General features: G+C 48.5%; 1 protein-coding gene and 1 long non-coding RNA gene across 17 annotated transcripts in view; one reads left to right on the forward strand and one right to left on the reverse strand.

Annotated features, from left to right (window-relative positions):
- The window catches only part of FRMD4A (FERM domain containing 4A), a 741,134-nt gene extending 725,212 nt beyond the window's left edge, over positions 1-15,922 (forward strand). For all 16 annotated transcript variants that reach the window (XM_077897154.1, XM_077897147.1, XM_077897150.1 and 13 more), the window contains one exon: positions 12,701-15,922. In XM_077897154.1, coding sequence (XP_077753280.1) covers positions 12,701-12,803 — 103 coding nt within the window. In that variant the 3' untranslated portion in view covers positions 12,804-15,922. The remainder of the gene's footprint in view (positions 1-12,700) is intronic.
- On the reverse strand, positions 8,333-12,123 carry LOC144313828 (uncharacterized). Its single transcript, XR_013379445.1, has 2 exons — positions 11,943-12,123; positions 8,333-11,106 (listed from the first exon to the last, which is right to left on the reverse strand). It is a non-coding gene; the product is annotated as an uncharacterized LOC144313828 (long non-coding RNA).
- Positions 15,923-17,391: the final 1,469 nt, after the last annotated feature.

The following is a 17,391-nucleotide window of genomic DNA, read 5'->3' on the forward strand; positions in this document are numbered from 1 at the left end:
AAAGACACTATTGGCTTTATTCACCAATTCATGAATTGGGCAGCATCTAATCCGGCAGGTCAAAGGGAGCTCAGAGGAGCTAATGAGACTTTTACAGGCAGAAGGGAGCAGGAACAAGGCACAAAGTCACTTTTCTTTAGGGCATGACAGGGGTCTATCAGGCCCATGACCTAACTCGGGCTGACCAGGTGACTGACGGGTTTAAGACTCCATTTCTGGAAGATCTGATACTCATAAAGTCAGATCTCAGTTTGGTGAAATGGGTCTTAGCATCAATGACTCCATTTCAGGCCTATTTTCTGGTTTTTAACAGTTCCTATGGTTTTGTTTTTGTTGTTTTTGTTTTTTTGCTGAATCTCTGCCTGGTATTCACAGGTTCATTCTTCATGTTGGTCTTTCTCTTTGTTCCTTTTCTCAAATTCTGTTCTTAGAGAGAGGCTTTGCTGGGTGGTTTAAAGCTTTTGAGAGGAAAACGTGCATCACTGAGTCATTATTAGAGCAGAATAACGCCCACTGTCTAGAGGGTACTTCAGAGCCATGGTCCCCAGGACCCAGACATATGTCCAAGACCCCACTGAAGGAGTCCCTTTCTTAGCCAGCTGGCTTGCATACTGATCATGTGTAGGGGAGTCTCGGCTTCCCCAGAAGCATCTGTCCAAGAGCAGCAAGTGCTGTTGGCCGCGGCACAGCCTGCGCTCAAAGATAACCGAGGGCTCTCCGATCATCAGAACGACTTTGGCAAGGAGCCTAGGAACTTGTGAGGCGCAGCTCTTGCTCTAGCAGTCGATTCTGCACCAGCTGCGAGGGTGAAGGAGAGTTCCCCAAGTGCAGCCTCGCTTGCACTTCTATCTGGGGTGCGCGTAGGATCTGGCAAGGGAAGTGAACTTTGAATTATGAATGCTTCCTTCTCATTCCCAACTGAATGGGCTTAGGGCTCAGAGGAGGGCAGCCTTGGAGGCCAGTAAAACTCAGTCTGTAGATCCCACAGGAGGTTTTATATGGTTACCCTTGCCTTGTGTCCCTTTCTTTGGCCAGACCTTGGATGCAAAGTTGCCTGGGACTGGGGTTCTTCACCAGGGAAGAGACTGGGGTCTCTTCACCCCTCTGAGAGAGAGGGGCCGGGTTTGGCCCAGAGAACCTGAAGCATTGGCAGTCAGGCAGAAGCCTGAGACAAGCAGAGCTACAGGAGCAGGCCAGGAAAGAGGTGGACAAAAGAATCAAAGACCTTCACAGAGTAAGACTTTGGGAAGGATGGTCAGAGAGGGAAGGAGGAATGGAAACCCCACACCTTGGGAAAAAGCTGTCAACCTGGATGTCCCCCGTGTCTCTTCCTAGGCAATTTGATTTTGAGGTCTCCTGCTTTTGCACTGGACCAGAAGTCAGATGGAGCCTTCCTCGGTCATAAAATGTGCAGCCAGGGCTCAACCCCTTATGATTTGGCAGTAGTGTCAGAGGTCGAGCATTCTTGGTAGGGTTGTTTTCCATGAGTCTGTTTTGCAAAATCATCAGAGTAAAACAAACAAGTGGCTGTAAATGACTAAACACATAAAAGTGTTCAGGTCTGAGTTCATTCATTATAATGGAATTGATAAGGAGATTTGGTTACTTCTATGATACGCAATATTTAAAGATAATAACTAGAATTAGGAATAACATTATACCAGGACATACCAGATTTCTAGAAACTTCATACAGTTTCAAGACCATTTATATTAATAACATCTATACAAATACTCTAAGAACGTTTTATCACTTATTTGACAAAGCTTCCCATGTAATTTAACATAGCAAGTAAACCTAATTAGTGTAACATCTTTTATAAGGTGAAAGACAAATCCTTGGAGATTTTCCAGGGACAGTCTAGGGAAATCTCAAAGTTACTTTCAGGTCAGAAAGACACCATTGTTGGTTATGGGAAGTTGTCAAAACATCAACAGGTTTGAAGACAGGATCACGGATCCTTATGAAAGAATTATCTACCTAACCAGAGTGACAAAGGCGAATAGTAGTCGTGAACAAATAGTTGGGTCTATTAATATTGAGAAGACCAATTTTTCTTGATAAAGACCACAGGAAGCATGGTAAATTATTTTGCTAAGACACAAAATCTTTGCTGTCCAGGCAGGATTCTTCACCTTAAAAGGTGAAGAATCCTTCATAATTGCTTATCAAAAGCAGACCAAAAGTCCAAGAAAACTTTGTCCTTTTAACAGAAAACCAAATTCTGTTTTTGCACCCGTGTACTTTTGATATTAAAACTCATTTAAAAACTTAAATAAGTCCATTCCCATCTTAGCCAGCTTGACCACACATCACATTCCCTTCCCAAGATCCCTTTCCCACAAACCGCTTAAATTTTTTTAGATCCATTCAGATTTTATTCCTTATTTATTTATTTTCCCTCATTCTGGAAGAACCAGTCATTTTATTTCCCTTGCCTACTCTTAATCCACAGTTGTTTCCTTTTATTATTTCTAATTTTAGTTACACATAGGGATGAGAATTCCTCATTCCTAGTAAAAACTAAAAAGCAACTGTGAACTGTTTACACCAACTTTCTGTGGATTGACAAACTTATGTAGACACTTCATGATTTCTAGAAGTATATTCTTCCTCATGGCACAGAACTTATTTACTAAGAGACCCAAATATCTTTAGGCCCTCTGTAAAAGGAAGTGAGAAGTGGATGAATCTGTGTTCAGTAATTAACAATTCATTATTTTATTTGGAAATTGTCTAGATACCATTGGAAAGTCCATCCTTTAACTGTAGCTTTAAGGTTTCAACTTACCAAAAAGATTTTGGAAACTATTTTCTACGTAGACCTAACATAAGCATAACAATTATTGAAAAGTTCATTTATAAACCTTTATCACTTTTATCTATTTAATTATCCTGTTAACAATTTTTAGATTACTCAGTCTCGTGAGCATTAGCTATCAGATTATCTTTGTGGTGACAAATTCTGTAACAGAACATGAGCTTATATGACTTTTAGTTAACCTAGGAAGGAAAGAAGTATTCTATTTCATGCTGTTAACTCCAAAGACATACCTATTTTATTTAAACTAACCAACTTAAACTAGCTTTTATTAAGATTACATTAGATCCCATGAACTTGAAAGAAATTTGGGTTTTTATTATTCTGAGAGTACACATAATTTGTATAGCCCTTGTTTGTCTTTAAGCCAATTAAATGGAGCTCTTGACAAATTAATTTTGGTAATACCTCCAGAGGAGAGAAGCTCACACCTGTGTAACTTGCATGGACAGACGTACGAAATCATAGAAACAAAGATCTTACAGCTTTTGTTTTAAATTTTTTAGCTATGAGACCGGGAAATAATGCAAAACCCACCAGTTTAAAAAAGAACGGTTGGATCCAAATTGTGCTTTTGGCAAAAGGTTAAGATGACAGGCTGACATGGCTTAAACTTTTCACATGTTTGTGAAGACAAGATTTTTCATTTGCTTAGTTTCAAAATAACCTTTCCAGCCCCACTCCCCGGGCTCCTTTTCCCTTTTTTTTTTTTTTTCCCCTTTTCCCTTTTGATAAGAATAACCTGGGTTCCTAGAGAAGACCATACAGAACACTTACATCGCGACGGCACAGAGGAAGCACAAGTTCCTCCAAGACGGAGTTTTATTGTCCTAAGGCCAGAATTTCACGGTAACTCTAAGCCTATTGAGATAGATGGGAGAGTTTGTTTGGGGCTCTGAATTGCTTCCACTCGAATCGCACTTCTGTTCTTATAAAAGACTCAATTCCTAAGAAATCAGGGAAGCCGACTCTCCTTTGCCAGCTTCTGCCACTTTTTCTGGGCCCTCTCCGGTAGGCTCCTAAGCAAGTGGGACTTGAAGTAGAGCATATAGCCCTGGTATCTTCCAGAATTGGACAAGGCTTTCCATGAATTTCAGTTGTAGTTTTCTGTTGGCCGTTTCATGGAATAACCAGTAGCAGGTGACCAGAAAACCCCTCAGAGTCCCGTCAACTATGAGTAGGGCTCCTGTGCAGGCCTTTGGGGCCAGTAACAGGGCAGACTTTTGCTTACGACCATGTGGTCTCTCCAGGGTGGAAAGGCACTTCAGAGGATTAGTTAGATCATGAGTACTCAGAAGTAAAAAGAGGTTAAAGGGAAGTAGTAAGACCATGTCAGTCTTACCGTCTTTGGTTTTAGCTTCCTCTTCTTTCATTTTTCATTATCCTCTTGGAGTGACTCTTTTAATGAAGCTATTTTGGAATCATGAAGTCTTCTGGAGCCTTCCACATGCCAGTGAAAAAAAGTAATTCATCCAGTTTCATTTGGCAAACCTTGCTTTCAGGTTCACTTAAATGAATGATCTTGTCTAACTGGAATGTTCCCAATAATGTCTAACAACCTCAATAAGGAAGCCCACTGAGGCAAGCTCAAATTACCGGAAATTGAGTTTATTTGGGAATGGCAGAAAAATTCAGTTTGGGAAATGCAGGCTGTAGCAAGCTACAGGTGGGCGCTGAGGGCTTGGGGCCACCTGGATTTGCAAAGAGTGCAAAGAGGGAGAAGTCTAGCCAGAGTGTAAACACATTCATGGGCTGGAGGACAGGAGGAGATCCTAAGCATATGTTCGCTGGTTAGGCAGTAAGTCTCAGTCTTCTGTTAAGTCGGGCATTTATGGAAAATCAGTCTCTGAGTTCTGAGGGCACATGCATGAGACTCTTTAATTTCCTATCCTCTGGTTTCATTTTAGATTGAAATCCTTTCACATTCCCCACTCTTGCTCAGGATCTTTTGCAGAAAGCATTACTGATCAACCATGTTGTTTAGGCATTATTTTCCCTTTTTTTTTTTTTCCTTGAGTCCAAGTCCCTTGGAGCGGAGGAAAACCATCCTCGGGTGTCTTGTGCCCCAGAGGAGGGAACTGGAAAGTGGATTTCATTGGCCCCATTTGAACAAGCAGGAACGTCAAAAACCAGACTATGCATATTGGCAGGGGTCAGGGAAGTTCAGAAGGGCGTGGACAGAATTGGCTTTCCTTTGCTGATTTATGGGAAGAGCGTCATTTGTGTAAGGATAGCTTATGTTTCCTATAAGAACCTGCATTGATGGTCTCCGTTTTGTCCTTGACATAAGTGACTCCATCTTAGTTTGGGTCTATATTTCCCCTTTTTGATCCAGCAGTCACCCAGTACACGTTGCCAAGTGTTTTTTGGATGGACTTCGCCTTTTGATGAAGGTTCTTCACATTGTTTCTTTTTCTTCACCATGCCTTGAATGGACCCCTTTTTCAGGGTGAGAGCTGCTTCAGGAAGAGCAGCAAGCAAAAGGCCACACTTGAGCAACTTCTTACACTAGGTCAAAGCAGCAGGTCAAGGCAAGGAGACTTTGTCAAGGGTATACATGTGAGACATTTGCTTCCCCAAGGCTTTGAAATGCTCTCAAGTTTGTTATTTTTACAAAACCAGGATAACTTAGTAAGTTAAAAAAAATCACAACACAAAATGACAGGACAGAAAGACCCAATTGTAGCATAGATTTAAGCCATAAGCCTAATCTTGTTGGGAATCAGCTTAATGAATCAAAATGTCAAGATGAGTCAGATTGGACTTTCAGTGTCCAACTGTTGTAACCAATGGGAACCTCGACGTCCCCAGAAGTGTTAATCCAAGTCTGAGTGTTGATTGATTATGACGCATACGTCCTGTTCAGCTAAGGCTGAAGGGCTGGCTGACAATCAAAGACAATTTTAGGTAGAGAATCTAGGGAGTTATGCTGGGCGGCTTTGGCCTGAGCATTAGAGTTGGCAGTGGCTCGATGGATTAAAGCAAAGTTTGGGGTCCTGTCCTCATTTGCACCCACTCCAAACTAGGGAAATAGGGATCGTGAATGCTTCCCGGTTTCCTCTAACTTGACAGTGTAAATTCAGGAGAGTTGAGCAATGAGGTGGCTCAGTTTGGCTGTGGACAGTTAGGGGTACAGTGAGAGAACCAAAGAGATATTGCCTGTGTATATGCCAGTCTGGGCACTCGTAGGTCCAGGAGAATGATGACCACCCCGGACAAAGAGGAATCCTGTCGGGGCACAGACCACTCCTGCTAAAATAGCATTGTTTTGTTGGTTTTAAAGATTGTATTCATTTGAGAGAGAGAGAGTGCATGAGCAGGGAGGAGGGGCAGAGGGAGAAGGAGAAGTGGACTCCCTACTGAGCAGGGAGCCCATCGTGGGGCTCATCCCAGGACCTGGACATCATGACCTGAGCCAAAGGACATGCTTAACTGATTTAGCCACCCAGGCATTCCTAACAGTCCCTTCAGCACTGTTAATACAGTGACTCGTTTGTATAGATGTCACATTTGCTTGTTCAAGCCCAGAGTCAGTTAGGTTTTAGGCACATTCAGGAAGCCAATCTCCTAACCTTGAAATAAAGAGTGGCTCTAAATTCCTTGCAAAAGCAGGTGCTGCTTCTGGTGAAAATTCTTTGTGATCAGGGGTAGATCTGATTTAGATAATCATAAGAACGTGGTGATGCCAATGTACTGTGGTGAGCAGAGGTATCTGTATCTAATGCCAGATACAGGTATCATCAGAGAAAGATAAAAACAAGGTGCTGGGAAGCCTGACTTTAAAGAAGTTTATATAAACTGTCGTGGGGCGGGGGGTGGGGGGTGCCTCCATCATCATGGACAGATCAGTTTTCAAAGGCAAATCCAGCAGTCTGAGAGGTTATCTCCCTTGCCAATTGCCTGGGAGGTACAGAGGAGGGTACAGTCTTTCCAAGTCAAGGAGCAACAGGAAAGAGCAAACAAGAGGAAGAAAAACACAGAAGTGGAGGAGTCTGATGAATTTTTGCCCATCATTTCATGGTAAAGGAGAACCAGTGATACAGGCCTGGTCCGACATTTTGGGAGAGCAGGCTCCATCCGATGCATTGGCTGCTGGCACCAGAGATCTTAAGTTTGAGAGCACCAGTGATTTCGCAGCTCCCTTCAGGTCCCGAGTCTGTAATCGGGACAGATGAATCCAGGGGCAGATGCAGGAATTGGTGAGCAGCATGCTCCTTTCAACCTAGGGGAGAGGGAGTCCTTTACCTGATATCTCCTGCAGTGTGAGTATTCTCCAGGACGTGACTCATGAAGGGACTTGGAGGTCAGGGTGTGTTGTTTTGTTTTTTATTTATTTATTTATTCATGAGAGAGCGGGAATGACAGAGAGGCAGAGGGAGAAGCAGGCTCCATGCAGGGAGCCAATGTGGGACTCGATCCTGGAACTCCAGGATCACACCCTGGGCTGAAGGCAGGTGCTAAACCGCTGAGCCACCCAAGGATCCCCCCAAGGTGTATTCTTGTTCAGCATAAGCTTCTTGAACTTGTGTCAGATGTTTCTGGCAACAGAGTAAGTGGCAATATTTTAATAGGTCTTATTGGACAATCGGAGGGTCAGAGTACAGGGAAGGAGGCAGATGCGTGGATCTGCCAGTTACCATTCTGTAGGGAGCAAACTTTTCAAAAGGATAGGATGCTAGATGCAAAAGGACCAGTCACAGCATCTTGGTCCAGAGAAATTCCAGAAGTTTCCTAATGGAATTTTAATGACACCATTAGTCCTTTCTTCTCATCCTGGGGAGTGAAGATGATAAGGCATATCGCCGCAGAGGAAGGACTGTACGCACTCTGGGATTACTGGGCCAGGAAGGTGACCGCACAAAACTGGGGGGGTCACCCTGATGGTGTTCTCAAATAATTTTTTCGCTACAAAACTGGCAGTGGTTTGTTGACAAGGAAAGCTGCTACCCAGTGAGAACCAGAGACCATGACCGATACGTATTTGTTCACTTAATTACGTTTACGCTATTCATGAAACTTCTCAAGACATTAAAGTACCTTCCTTGCTAACAAGTTTGGTAACAGAGATAACATGAATTCAAATCACTAAAAGCTGTATCTCTATGTTACATTTAATGCTGATAACAAAGGCATTCCTACTTTAAACCTACAAACTTGAACTGGCTTTTACTTAGGATTATCCTAGATCATATGAATTTGACAAATATGTGGCTTCTGTATTTGTGACAGTTTAATAAGTCAACTTAATAAGCCAATGAATTAAAACTTTTACAAATTAACTTTGGCAGCACCATCCAGAGATAGAAAAATGTCACCATTTACAACATGCATGCCTAGACATAGAGATCTCACAGCTTTCATTTTAAGTTTTAGTCATGAGACCAGTATGATCGTGCAAAACTGACTAGTTTACAAAAGAACAGCTGGATCCAAATTGCATTTCTGGAAACTGGAAAAAATTAAAGTTACCTGCTTAGGTGGCTAACACAGTTGTGGAGAAGACATTTAAGATTTTTCATGCACCTAAGTTCCAAATAGCCTTCCCTCTTTTTTTTTTTTTCCTTCTGGCAGAATTACCTCCCTGAAGATGACTTCTAAGGGAAATTCCTGCAAGTACAAATTTTCCATAATACATCTCATAGAAGAGCTTTGTTTCTTAAATCCAGATCTTTGAAAATACCTGCAGGCCTTCTGAGATGGTTAGGGAAGGTTTGGGGTGTGGTAAGATTGACAGGTGGCTCTGACTTGGTACTAGAGCTACGTTTGTTCTGATAGAGACTTGATTTGTTCTCAGACAAGGTCCCCCACTGTTAATTCTTCAGTTGGGTTCCAACCAGAGTGACCACACAGGCTGACCCTGCAGCCCACTCCATTATCTTCAGTTTCTTTGTATCTGAGAGATCCTCAGCTAGGATGGAAATCAAGAATCCTATGTTCTAGATCTAGAGCTTAGTCTCTGGCTTATTCTGGTAAATCCTTCCACAAATGGCTTCAGAATGTTTTTCGTTCCCTCTGGGTCCACGGTTTCATTTCAGCTTGGGGGAGAGAGCCCCCCAAAGAGTTGCTGTCAGGCACTGAAGATGACTGTGTGTTTCCAGGGTGGCCAACTTCTGATCATAGAGCTACTTAATCCTTTCAGCTATCTTGTCAGGTTTGAGCTCCAATAGTAAATATTCCCGCTAGTGTTGAACATCGTCACGGACTCCAGAGGTGCCCTCAGAGGGGGTATAAGGAATGCCACTCTCCCAAGACCAGAGCCACTCCCAGGGAGGACCAACAGCAAAGGCTGAGGATTGGCGATAAGCTGTGGGAGCCCAGGCACACATGGAGTTCAAGCCACATTTCTGCCTGGCCATACACCGGGGCCCCCAGCGTCACGGTCACCAGGCTCTCAGGACACAATAGACGAGGCCAGCGGCGGTCCCCGGGAGAGAGAGGATCAAACCCGTGGATCTGGAGGTGGAAAGGAAGGGATGTGCGATGTTACCTTCCTCTCGGGTGGGCTGCAGAGATTCGGGAGAGGGACGCTGGTAAGGATCCTCGCCCTGTGCTGGCTTCTCCCGGTTTTTCCAGGATTGCCGCCCGTGGGCTCCGGAGCGGGTCGGGTTTAAAGTACACGGTATAACCCATGCGCTGCCGGAGTCCAACAGGTGCCCCTTTTTTCAGGAATAACTAGTAGCAGAAGAGACTCCCTCAGCGTCCTGTCGGCCCCGCAGGGGCCCCATGTGGGGACCCTCCTCTGATGGATATGCTGTGTGGTCGTAGGGTCTCTTGCGAGCGGAAAGACCACGCAGATGGAGGATTAACAGCCGAGTAAAGGAGGTTAAAGGGGAGCAGCAGGCGGACGGTCTTCTGTTTTACGTACGGCTTCTTTCACTTTTCATTACCTTTTTTACAATGAGTCTTTACATGAAGCAGTTTCAGAATTTCGGAGGCTTCCAGAGGTTTCTGCATGCTGATTACAATGGGCACCCCATTCATCTGGGAGCCCTTGCATCCACGTGCACTTGAATGAACTTGTCTAACTGGAACATTCCTCGTAATGACTGCTGGAATCCTAGGTTGTCTTCAGTAGTGCTGGTCCGTGTGCCTGAGAGACCAGAACTATTCAGCACAAAATGCCCACGGCCCCAGTGCCCAGCTTGAGGGCACTGTGTTCCTCTTCCGAGGCCGCGTGCGCGCCAGCCTCCACTTCGCATGCTCGGGTTTTGCTTCCCGGCGGCTGCTGTGATCCCAGCTTGGTTTACCGAGATCCTGCAGTCTTGGCAGGGACCTACCACTCCCGGGCCGCAGCTCCTACGGGCAAAGAAGCAGCTGTGCCAGAAGGTGGCACATGCAGGTCCTCAGGGGCCGTGCCACCAGGCAGGGGACCTTGGGGTGGTTCACGTGTGCGCCTCGTGGCGTGGAAGTGTCCTTGAGGTTGACGGGTGACCTGCTGTCCGTCTGACCCATTCCGTCAGCCACCTGCCCCAGCTCGGGGGTTGGGTTAGGTGACCGGGGCTCTAGTGGCTTTTTTAAGTGCTTGACCTCTGTCCCCCAGTTGTGCAGCATTGGCTCCAGAGATTCTAGTACCAACACATCTGTCACTCCCTCACCTCACCCGCAGTGACCTGAGACACGATACTTGGACTGGCCCAGAGAAGGCCTGAAGTGTGCACCAGCCAGCAGTTCCCACCCTGGCACTCTGGACACAGCCAGCACGCCCCAACGAATGGGTGCTGGGGTCCAGCCAAGGGCTGGGACTGGGGCTGCAGCTGGCCCTCCCAGCCCTGGCCCTGGACTGCAGACGAGCAAGGACTGAGGCCTTGTTAACGCTGCACCAGGAAGCTTAACTCAGAAGGGGTGACCACGAGACGGCAAGGGGTACTCAGGCACCACTGCCTGTGTTCCTGAAGCTGTCTGAAGTCTCCTTGGGAGCCCCAAGGGTCCCCACCACTGCCACCAAACTGTTTAAAATTTACTCAGCTGAATTTTGTTTCTTAAAGATCTTACTGGCTTTTACTCAATCCAGTTGCAATCCCAATTCCTTGAGGAACTCAAAACAAGTGACCCTGTCTTGCAAACACCATCTTTACGGAACACTAACAGGGTTCCAATGCCCAAACCTCCCCTATTTACCTCAAAAGGCTTTGTATTTTTTAAAACTCTGGATTTAGGAAACCAAATCCTTCCTGGAGAAACTTGCCTTCTTTCCATGTGTCTGAGACAGAAATGCTCCGTGGGTCTCCTCCAGGAACTATCCTGTGGGCCATTTCTTTAAAGTGTGAATGTCAAGGAAGTCATTCCTACCAGGAGGAAAAAAAGAGGGGGAAGGCTATTTGGAACTTGGGTGAATGACAATCTTAAATATCCTCTCCACAGCTGTGCTAGCCATCTGAGCAGGTAACCCTAATTTATTCCGACTTCCAGAAACACAGTTTGGATCCAGCTGTTCTTTTAGAAACGAATGAGTTTTGCTGCATGGAGCCGGTCTCGTGGTTGGGGCAGAAGTGCAGCCAGAGCTTGCTAGTTGTCTCTCGTCTGTCCCTGCTTCCTACTCCTGCTAACTACAGTCTCGGGAAGTAACACCTCCTCCTTGGGGGAAGGCTGCTTGGGCCTCTGCTGTTGGGTGAACCAGGGACTGTGACCTGAGGATCCTAAGTGGCCCCCTGGGTCACCTGTTCACCTGGGGGGGCAGAGGGCACCACCAGGACCCCGGGGAGTTAGGGCAGGACTGTCCCTCAAAATACAGCATATGTCCCGGTGGGTCGGCGTCTCTACCCCGAGGCGGCATCGGCTCTGGGGCATTAAAGACACTCAGACCTGCCAACCCCAAGGCACAGGTCCTGTCATTCAGGGCGGTGTCACTTCAACCCCAGGAGGCTCAGGGCCCCCGGTTTCATCCCGGTAGGAATCAGGCCAGATCAGCACGCAGAGGGTATGAGGAGTTACGCTAGGGACACAGGTGCTCCAGGCTGCACCTGCTGCTTGGGCCCAGAGCCCAGAGAGGAGCCAGCCAACACCAGGGCAGCCACCAGGCGCGCGCAGGGAGCGGGGGGCGCCTTCATCTCCTCAGCCCGCCTCCTGACACCTGCCGGGCAAACGCCACCCCCTTCCTGTGGCCGTGGGGTTGAAGTCTCACCTTCGCTTTTAGCCTGGAACAGCCAGGCGGGGCTCAGAAAGGGGCTGCTGTTCCTAGTAGTGCTTATTGGTTTCAGCACGTCTGTGTCCTCACCGCTTTCCCTCTCCCCAGCCTCCGTGGTGAGGCGTGCCTGAGGGATGTTCAGAAGTCTCTTGTTTTCATTCTAGTTCAAAAATGTAAAGATTTGGGGAGAGCCCCCAGAGAGCACGCGCACAAGCGGCAGGCCGAGGAGAGGCAGGCTCCCCGCCGAGCAGGGAGCCTGATGTGGGGCTGACCCCAGGGCCCGGGATCCCTCCCTGGGCCGTAGGCGGACGCTCCACCGACTGACCACCGGGCTGGCACCCCGCTATACACTTTTATGATCAGAAAACAACGCATGTTATTTAAAATAAATAGCACTGACTCAAATTTTAAACGCCCCTCAAAGTACCATCTCTGTTTCAAGTGACATTTGGAACGTGCTTCTAGGAGAGAACACGCAGGGGAAGGGGGCGATGCCTGGGGTCTCCCGGAGGCCGACCGGGCCGCTGTCTCTGTAAAGAGCAGCCGTGGAAGCTCCCGGGCCGCCGCCACCCTCCTCCCCGGGGCCCAGAGTATGGGGCCCTCCCGGGGCCTAGGTTTCCCGGGCGCGGGCCGGCCTCCCCGTGGACAGGACAACCACCCGGCCCCGGGCCTGGGCAGCAAAGGCGCCCGTCCCGCCCTCGGCCGACGCCCGGCCTCCCCTCCACTAACCAGCTCCTTCCCTTGGTTCCCTGCAGGAGCTGCACTGACAGCTGTTTCCTGGATGCCTCCCTCTATCCAGAACTAGCCGACGTCCAGTGGTACGGGCAGGAGAAAGCCAAGCCCGGGACCCTCGTGTGAGCCAGCCGGCCTCGACCTGACCGCCTCAACGCCATTCAGAGATCACCTCACTGCCTCTCATTTGCCTTACCCAGACGCACTGTCACCCTGCACCAGCTTTGGCCCTCAGCACTTTCTTTCTCCCGTCTCCGCGTCCCCTTCACCCTCAAAAACCTGACTGAGGAGACATTCTGGAGGGTTCCGGTCCCACTGTGTGTCCCCTGGCGCTCCCGCCCACGGAGAGCCAGGCACCAATCCTCAACGGCACCTTGGTGGCCTCCCCCTGCCGTGACTGCCCCCAGGCCGGGAACCATCAGGGAAGGGAGCTGCCGTCCAATTCCCACGGACAAGTGGCATGAGAACAGGAAAGGGGACTTCCGTACAGGGTGATCCAGAAGTATGACGAAGCGGTGGTCAGCCTGCCACCCGCAGGCCCACCAGGCACCTGGTGAAGAGGACGCCTCGCGCATGTGCCGCGCGGGGAACATGCAGTTGACACTTGAAATATTCCCTGAGGGAGTGGCTGTCGGGGGAGGGGGAGAAGGAGAAAGGAAGCTTACCGTGTCAGAGATGCATCCGAGGATCACAATCAGTTCTATGCTGCCAAAGATTAAAAAAAAAAAAATTAAAAATAAACAAAAAAATACGAGGGGCCAAGAGGAAGACATTCGTTCTGCAATGAAATCTTTTAAAGTCTCAACCGCTACTACTCATCACAAGTGAAAGTCAACCATTTGTAAATTGTTTCCCCTCCTCCTCCCTCTCCCTTAACGGTCCACCTTCTCTCTCAGGCCAGAGCCTGGAAAACTAACCCAGTATGATGGTCCAGTCGAGGGAGTCCACGGGCGTGGCTGACGCGGGGCCCCAGGTGCGGACGTGGAGGACAGGCCTGCGGGAGGAGCCGGCCACCCGGTCCGCGGGGGCCGCGTCCATGCCCACCGCACTCAGCTGCTTGCCCTGTGGGATCCGTAGGAAACGGAAGGTGGGGATTGCCAAAAGCGCTTCTCTCTCATTAAAACAAGCAGTAAAAGCGTGTCCTATTGTTTTGCACAAGGTGTTTGATTTTATTTTTTATGGGAAACCAAGGGAAAAAGCACATCGCGATCCATTCGAGTGTTTAACTGTCGTGGCTCATTTTCTATTCGTTAGCACTTGTGTGACAAAGAGCTCAGACCCGACTTCTCTCGGCACCCGGTTACCAATGTGTCACTTATTCCAAGAACCCAACTATGCCCTTAGGTAGAAAGAGTTTACTCATGTGTCTACTAGCAAGCAGGCGGAGCGGGGCTGAAGATCACGCCAGCTCCCAGAGGGCCCACCTGCCACCGGCGTCGGCAGCCACCTGGACGTACCGCAGTCGTCCACAGAACCCAGAGAGCAAGGAAGAGGTGTATGGGAGCTGCACGTTTACATGTGTTTTGAGCTATGCTTAGGACACAACTGGAAAGCCATCAATCTTCAAAGGCCTCAAAAATACTTTTATAATCGTAACAAGCGCACACTCTTAGTTGGGTTATTCAAAATGGCACAAACACGGTCTCCACGGAGGTGGTACGCTGTGCTTATTGGCGCAAGTGGGGGGGCGGGGGGGAGGGATCTTTTTTCTCACTTGTAATGACTTCCTATTGGAAAGGCATTTGACAGCCAGGGACAGGAGCTGGGGTGGGTAGTTTTGTGGGAAAGCAGAACTGCAGTTAGCTTTAGCATAAAAAGAAAAATCCTTGTTTTTTTTTTGTTGTTGTTGTTTTTGTTTGTTTTTAATGTATGTGTAATCCAAGGACAATGAGACTTTACCAGACCAGGAGGTAAGATGGACACTAAAGTTTAACCATGCTCCTTCTCTTGCAGCTTGGAAAGCTCTGTGGGCTCATGCTGAGGGCTCACGGCACCCTGGGACCGCTCTGGACAATTCAGGGCCTGGTTCCCCCAGCCCTGTGTGCACTGCATTGGTGACACACCTTGAGGAAGGGATGGGTATTCACAGAACACTTGGGTTAACCCTGTAGGATAAACACAACTGGTTCTGTTATTAACTGATTCTGGGGATGGAGGGAGTGGGTAGAGCAACAGCAACAGGTTTTTTCCCAACTTGCCCATTCACAACATTATACTTCAGGCCAAGACACACGGGTCATCAGACTGAACTGTGTGCAATAGGAAAAGTCCAGAGAAACAGGAGGCGGCAAGGTCACGTGGCTGCAGGACCCAGCCCGCACCTTAGTTCCCAATCTGGTCTGCAGTCCATCGGATCACGCTTTGGGCGCAGGCAGGTTACAGGGAATGGGAGAGGAGAACACTTCCTCAGCACTTGGGTTTTGGATTCAGGAGGCAGAAGGGAATGGAGTGGGAGGGGGAATTAGAGTTCAGGCCAACACCACGATAGTCTGGTAGCAAAGAAATGAAGTACAACAGGTTTTACTGTTGAGCTGCGTTCAGTCTCTACAGCACGTACAGATGTTAGTCCTTGGAGGCCAACGTGACTCCTGATCAGTGTGGTGGGGAACGGGGGCTGCCGCAAACAAGCACTTGCGAGCTCTGCACAGATCCGTACTTCTTTAAAACAAAATGAGAGGGAATATGAAGCCCCTGGTCTGATAGAAAGCCCCACTGGATTCTTTGGATGCATGTAGGAAGTTGCCTGTGTAGTCTAAAGACTGGTGGGAACACCTACATCAGACCTTGTTGTGAGACAGGTGGATTTTTTATTTTATTATATGCAGGTGAGTGTTGAAACTGTTAAAATTCCAATTTGTTTTCATTCAGTGTTAGTTCTAAACATAGCAAACCCCCTCCAGGTGCTATCAGATGACCAGTTACTGCTTAGTTAACTAGGTGTAAAGTCTGACATATACATTAATGTCAATAGTTTATTACACGTTGTGTAAAATGGACTCTAGTTTAATAACGGGGAGAAAGGATTAGGTTGCTCCTGAAACTGACTGTAGAGCATGTACAATGATTTTACTGGATTCTGTTCAACTGTAATCAATGACAAGGATGTATGTTGTAGACAAAGTTGCAGAATTAAAAAGAAGTCTGCTTTTAATTTATTCTTTTTGTATTAAGAATTTGTATAGTACCTTTACATTTTGCAAAACAGTGTTGTCAACACTTATTAAAGCATTTTCAAAATGAAAAGATCTCAGCTGCCTCTCGGAGATTTTGTTTCTAAGTGATAATGCTCTGGGACTCTAATTCGGGTGCCTGTGGCTTTGTGGAACTCTTTTTTTTTTTTTTTTTTTTCTCAGTCGTAAGCTGGTGTCCCTATTGGCTTGCGAGATACAGACAAGCTCAGTCTGTGGTCGAGGCTACTTCTCCCTTACTCTGATGGCCTTGCTAATGATACGAGATAATACATCCTCAATCACGTATTCCTGCCACAAAAAGGGATCTGAGGTTAGAGGTCAGTCTCTGTCCATTCCCAGTAGTTCGCCGTATGCGGTTCATGTCAGGCGTGGGTCCTGTGCCCACGGAACAGTACGTGGTGGAAGAAACCCTGAGGGATCGTGGGCTTTGGAGGCCATCCGTGGGCTCTGCACCCGGCAGGGACACGGCAGGAAGAGGATGCTCTTCACCAGCGCCGCTCCTTGGCCTGCGCTCGGACCCAGGCACCCACCATCTGCGTGGCATCGCCAGCGCAACAGCCTGCGGGGCCCGCGGGCACAAACAGCTCCCGAGATCTGGAGGCCAAGAGCACCCCCTGCACGGAGAGCCCGAGCCAAAGCACCGGCCGTGCTGAGCGAGCCTAACCGCTGCCAAGGATGAGACAGTCCAGAGAGCGCAGAGCAGGCCAGGAGCGAGCCCGTAGGACACTGCGCTTCCGAAGCCTTTCGGGAAAGCAAGCCGTGGCTTGGTACCGCAAGGTAATCAGCGCTCACGTCAGGCGGAGATCTTCCGTAAGCTTTTACGTCTAAATGTGTCACAGCTCCGGAAATAAATCCGGCGTCTCCTCCTGAAGCTCTGACTGTCCAGGGCTGGCACACGAAGACCTTTCTTTCCCTTGTCCCCACCTGGACGCCGCGCACCGCCCTTACTCAGTGCTGACAGAGCGGTTCCACGAAGCATTAAAAATAGCCCTCGCCTCCTGCCGCGTCCTCCCAGGATCCCAGGATGCCAGAGCCGAGAGCTCGCACGCAAACTCCTCTCCGCGGTGCGGCGGGGACCACTGGCGGGGCTGAGGAGCGTCACCCACTGCGAGTCTGGGGAGGAGTCCGGGGTCTTCGAGAGCTCACGCTCACACAGGGGAGACCCAGGCACACAACTACCACGCGAGGGGAAACAAAGCTGCCAACGTTCAAGGCAAGGAGACGATTCAGGTGCGTCCAAAGGGGAAGAGACCACCGCATGTCGACGGCGTGTCACTGCCACCCGCGTCCAGGAGCCGGCTGGTGGCAGACGTGGCCGTGAAGAGGGAAAGAACCTGCTATGCCCTCTTCCCCTTGCACAGTACCCCCCCGACCCCCACAGCCGCCGTCCCTCCAAAGAGCAGGAGTCCACACAGTGCCAGGCCGACAGAGCCTGTGTGTTTACAGCTGCATCAAGATTTTTATCAGAAGCCCATTTCTGGGGACACCCGGGTGGCTCAGTGTGAGTGTCTGCCCCGGTTGTG

Source organism: Canis aureus, chromosome 5 (assembly GCF_053574225.1).
Source record: "Canis aureus isolate CA01 chromosome 5, VMU_Caureus_v.1.0, whole genome shotgun sequence".
Classification (NCBI taxonomy): domain Eukaryota; kingdom Metazoa; phylum Chordata; class Mammalia; order Carnivora; family Canidae; genus Canis; species Canis aureus.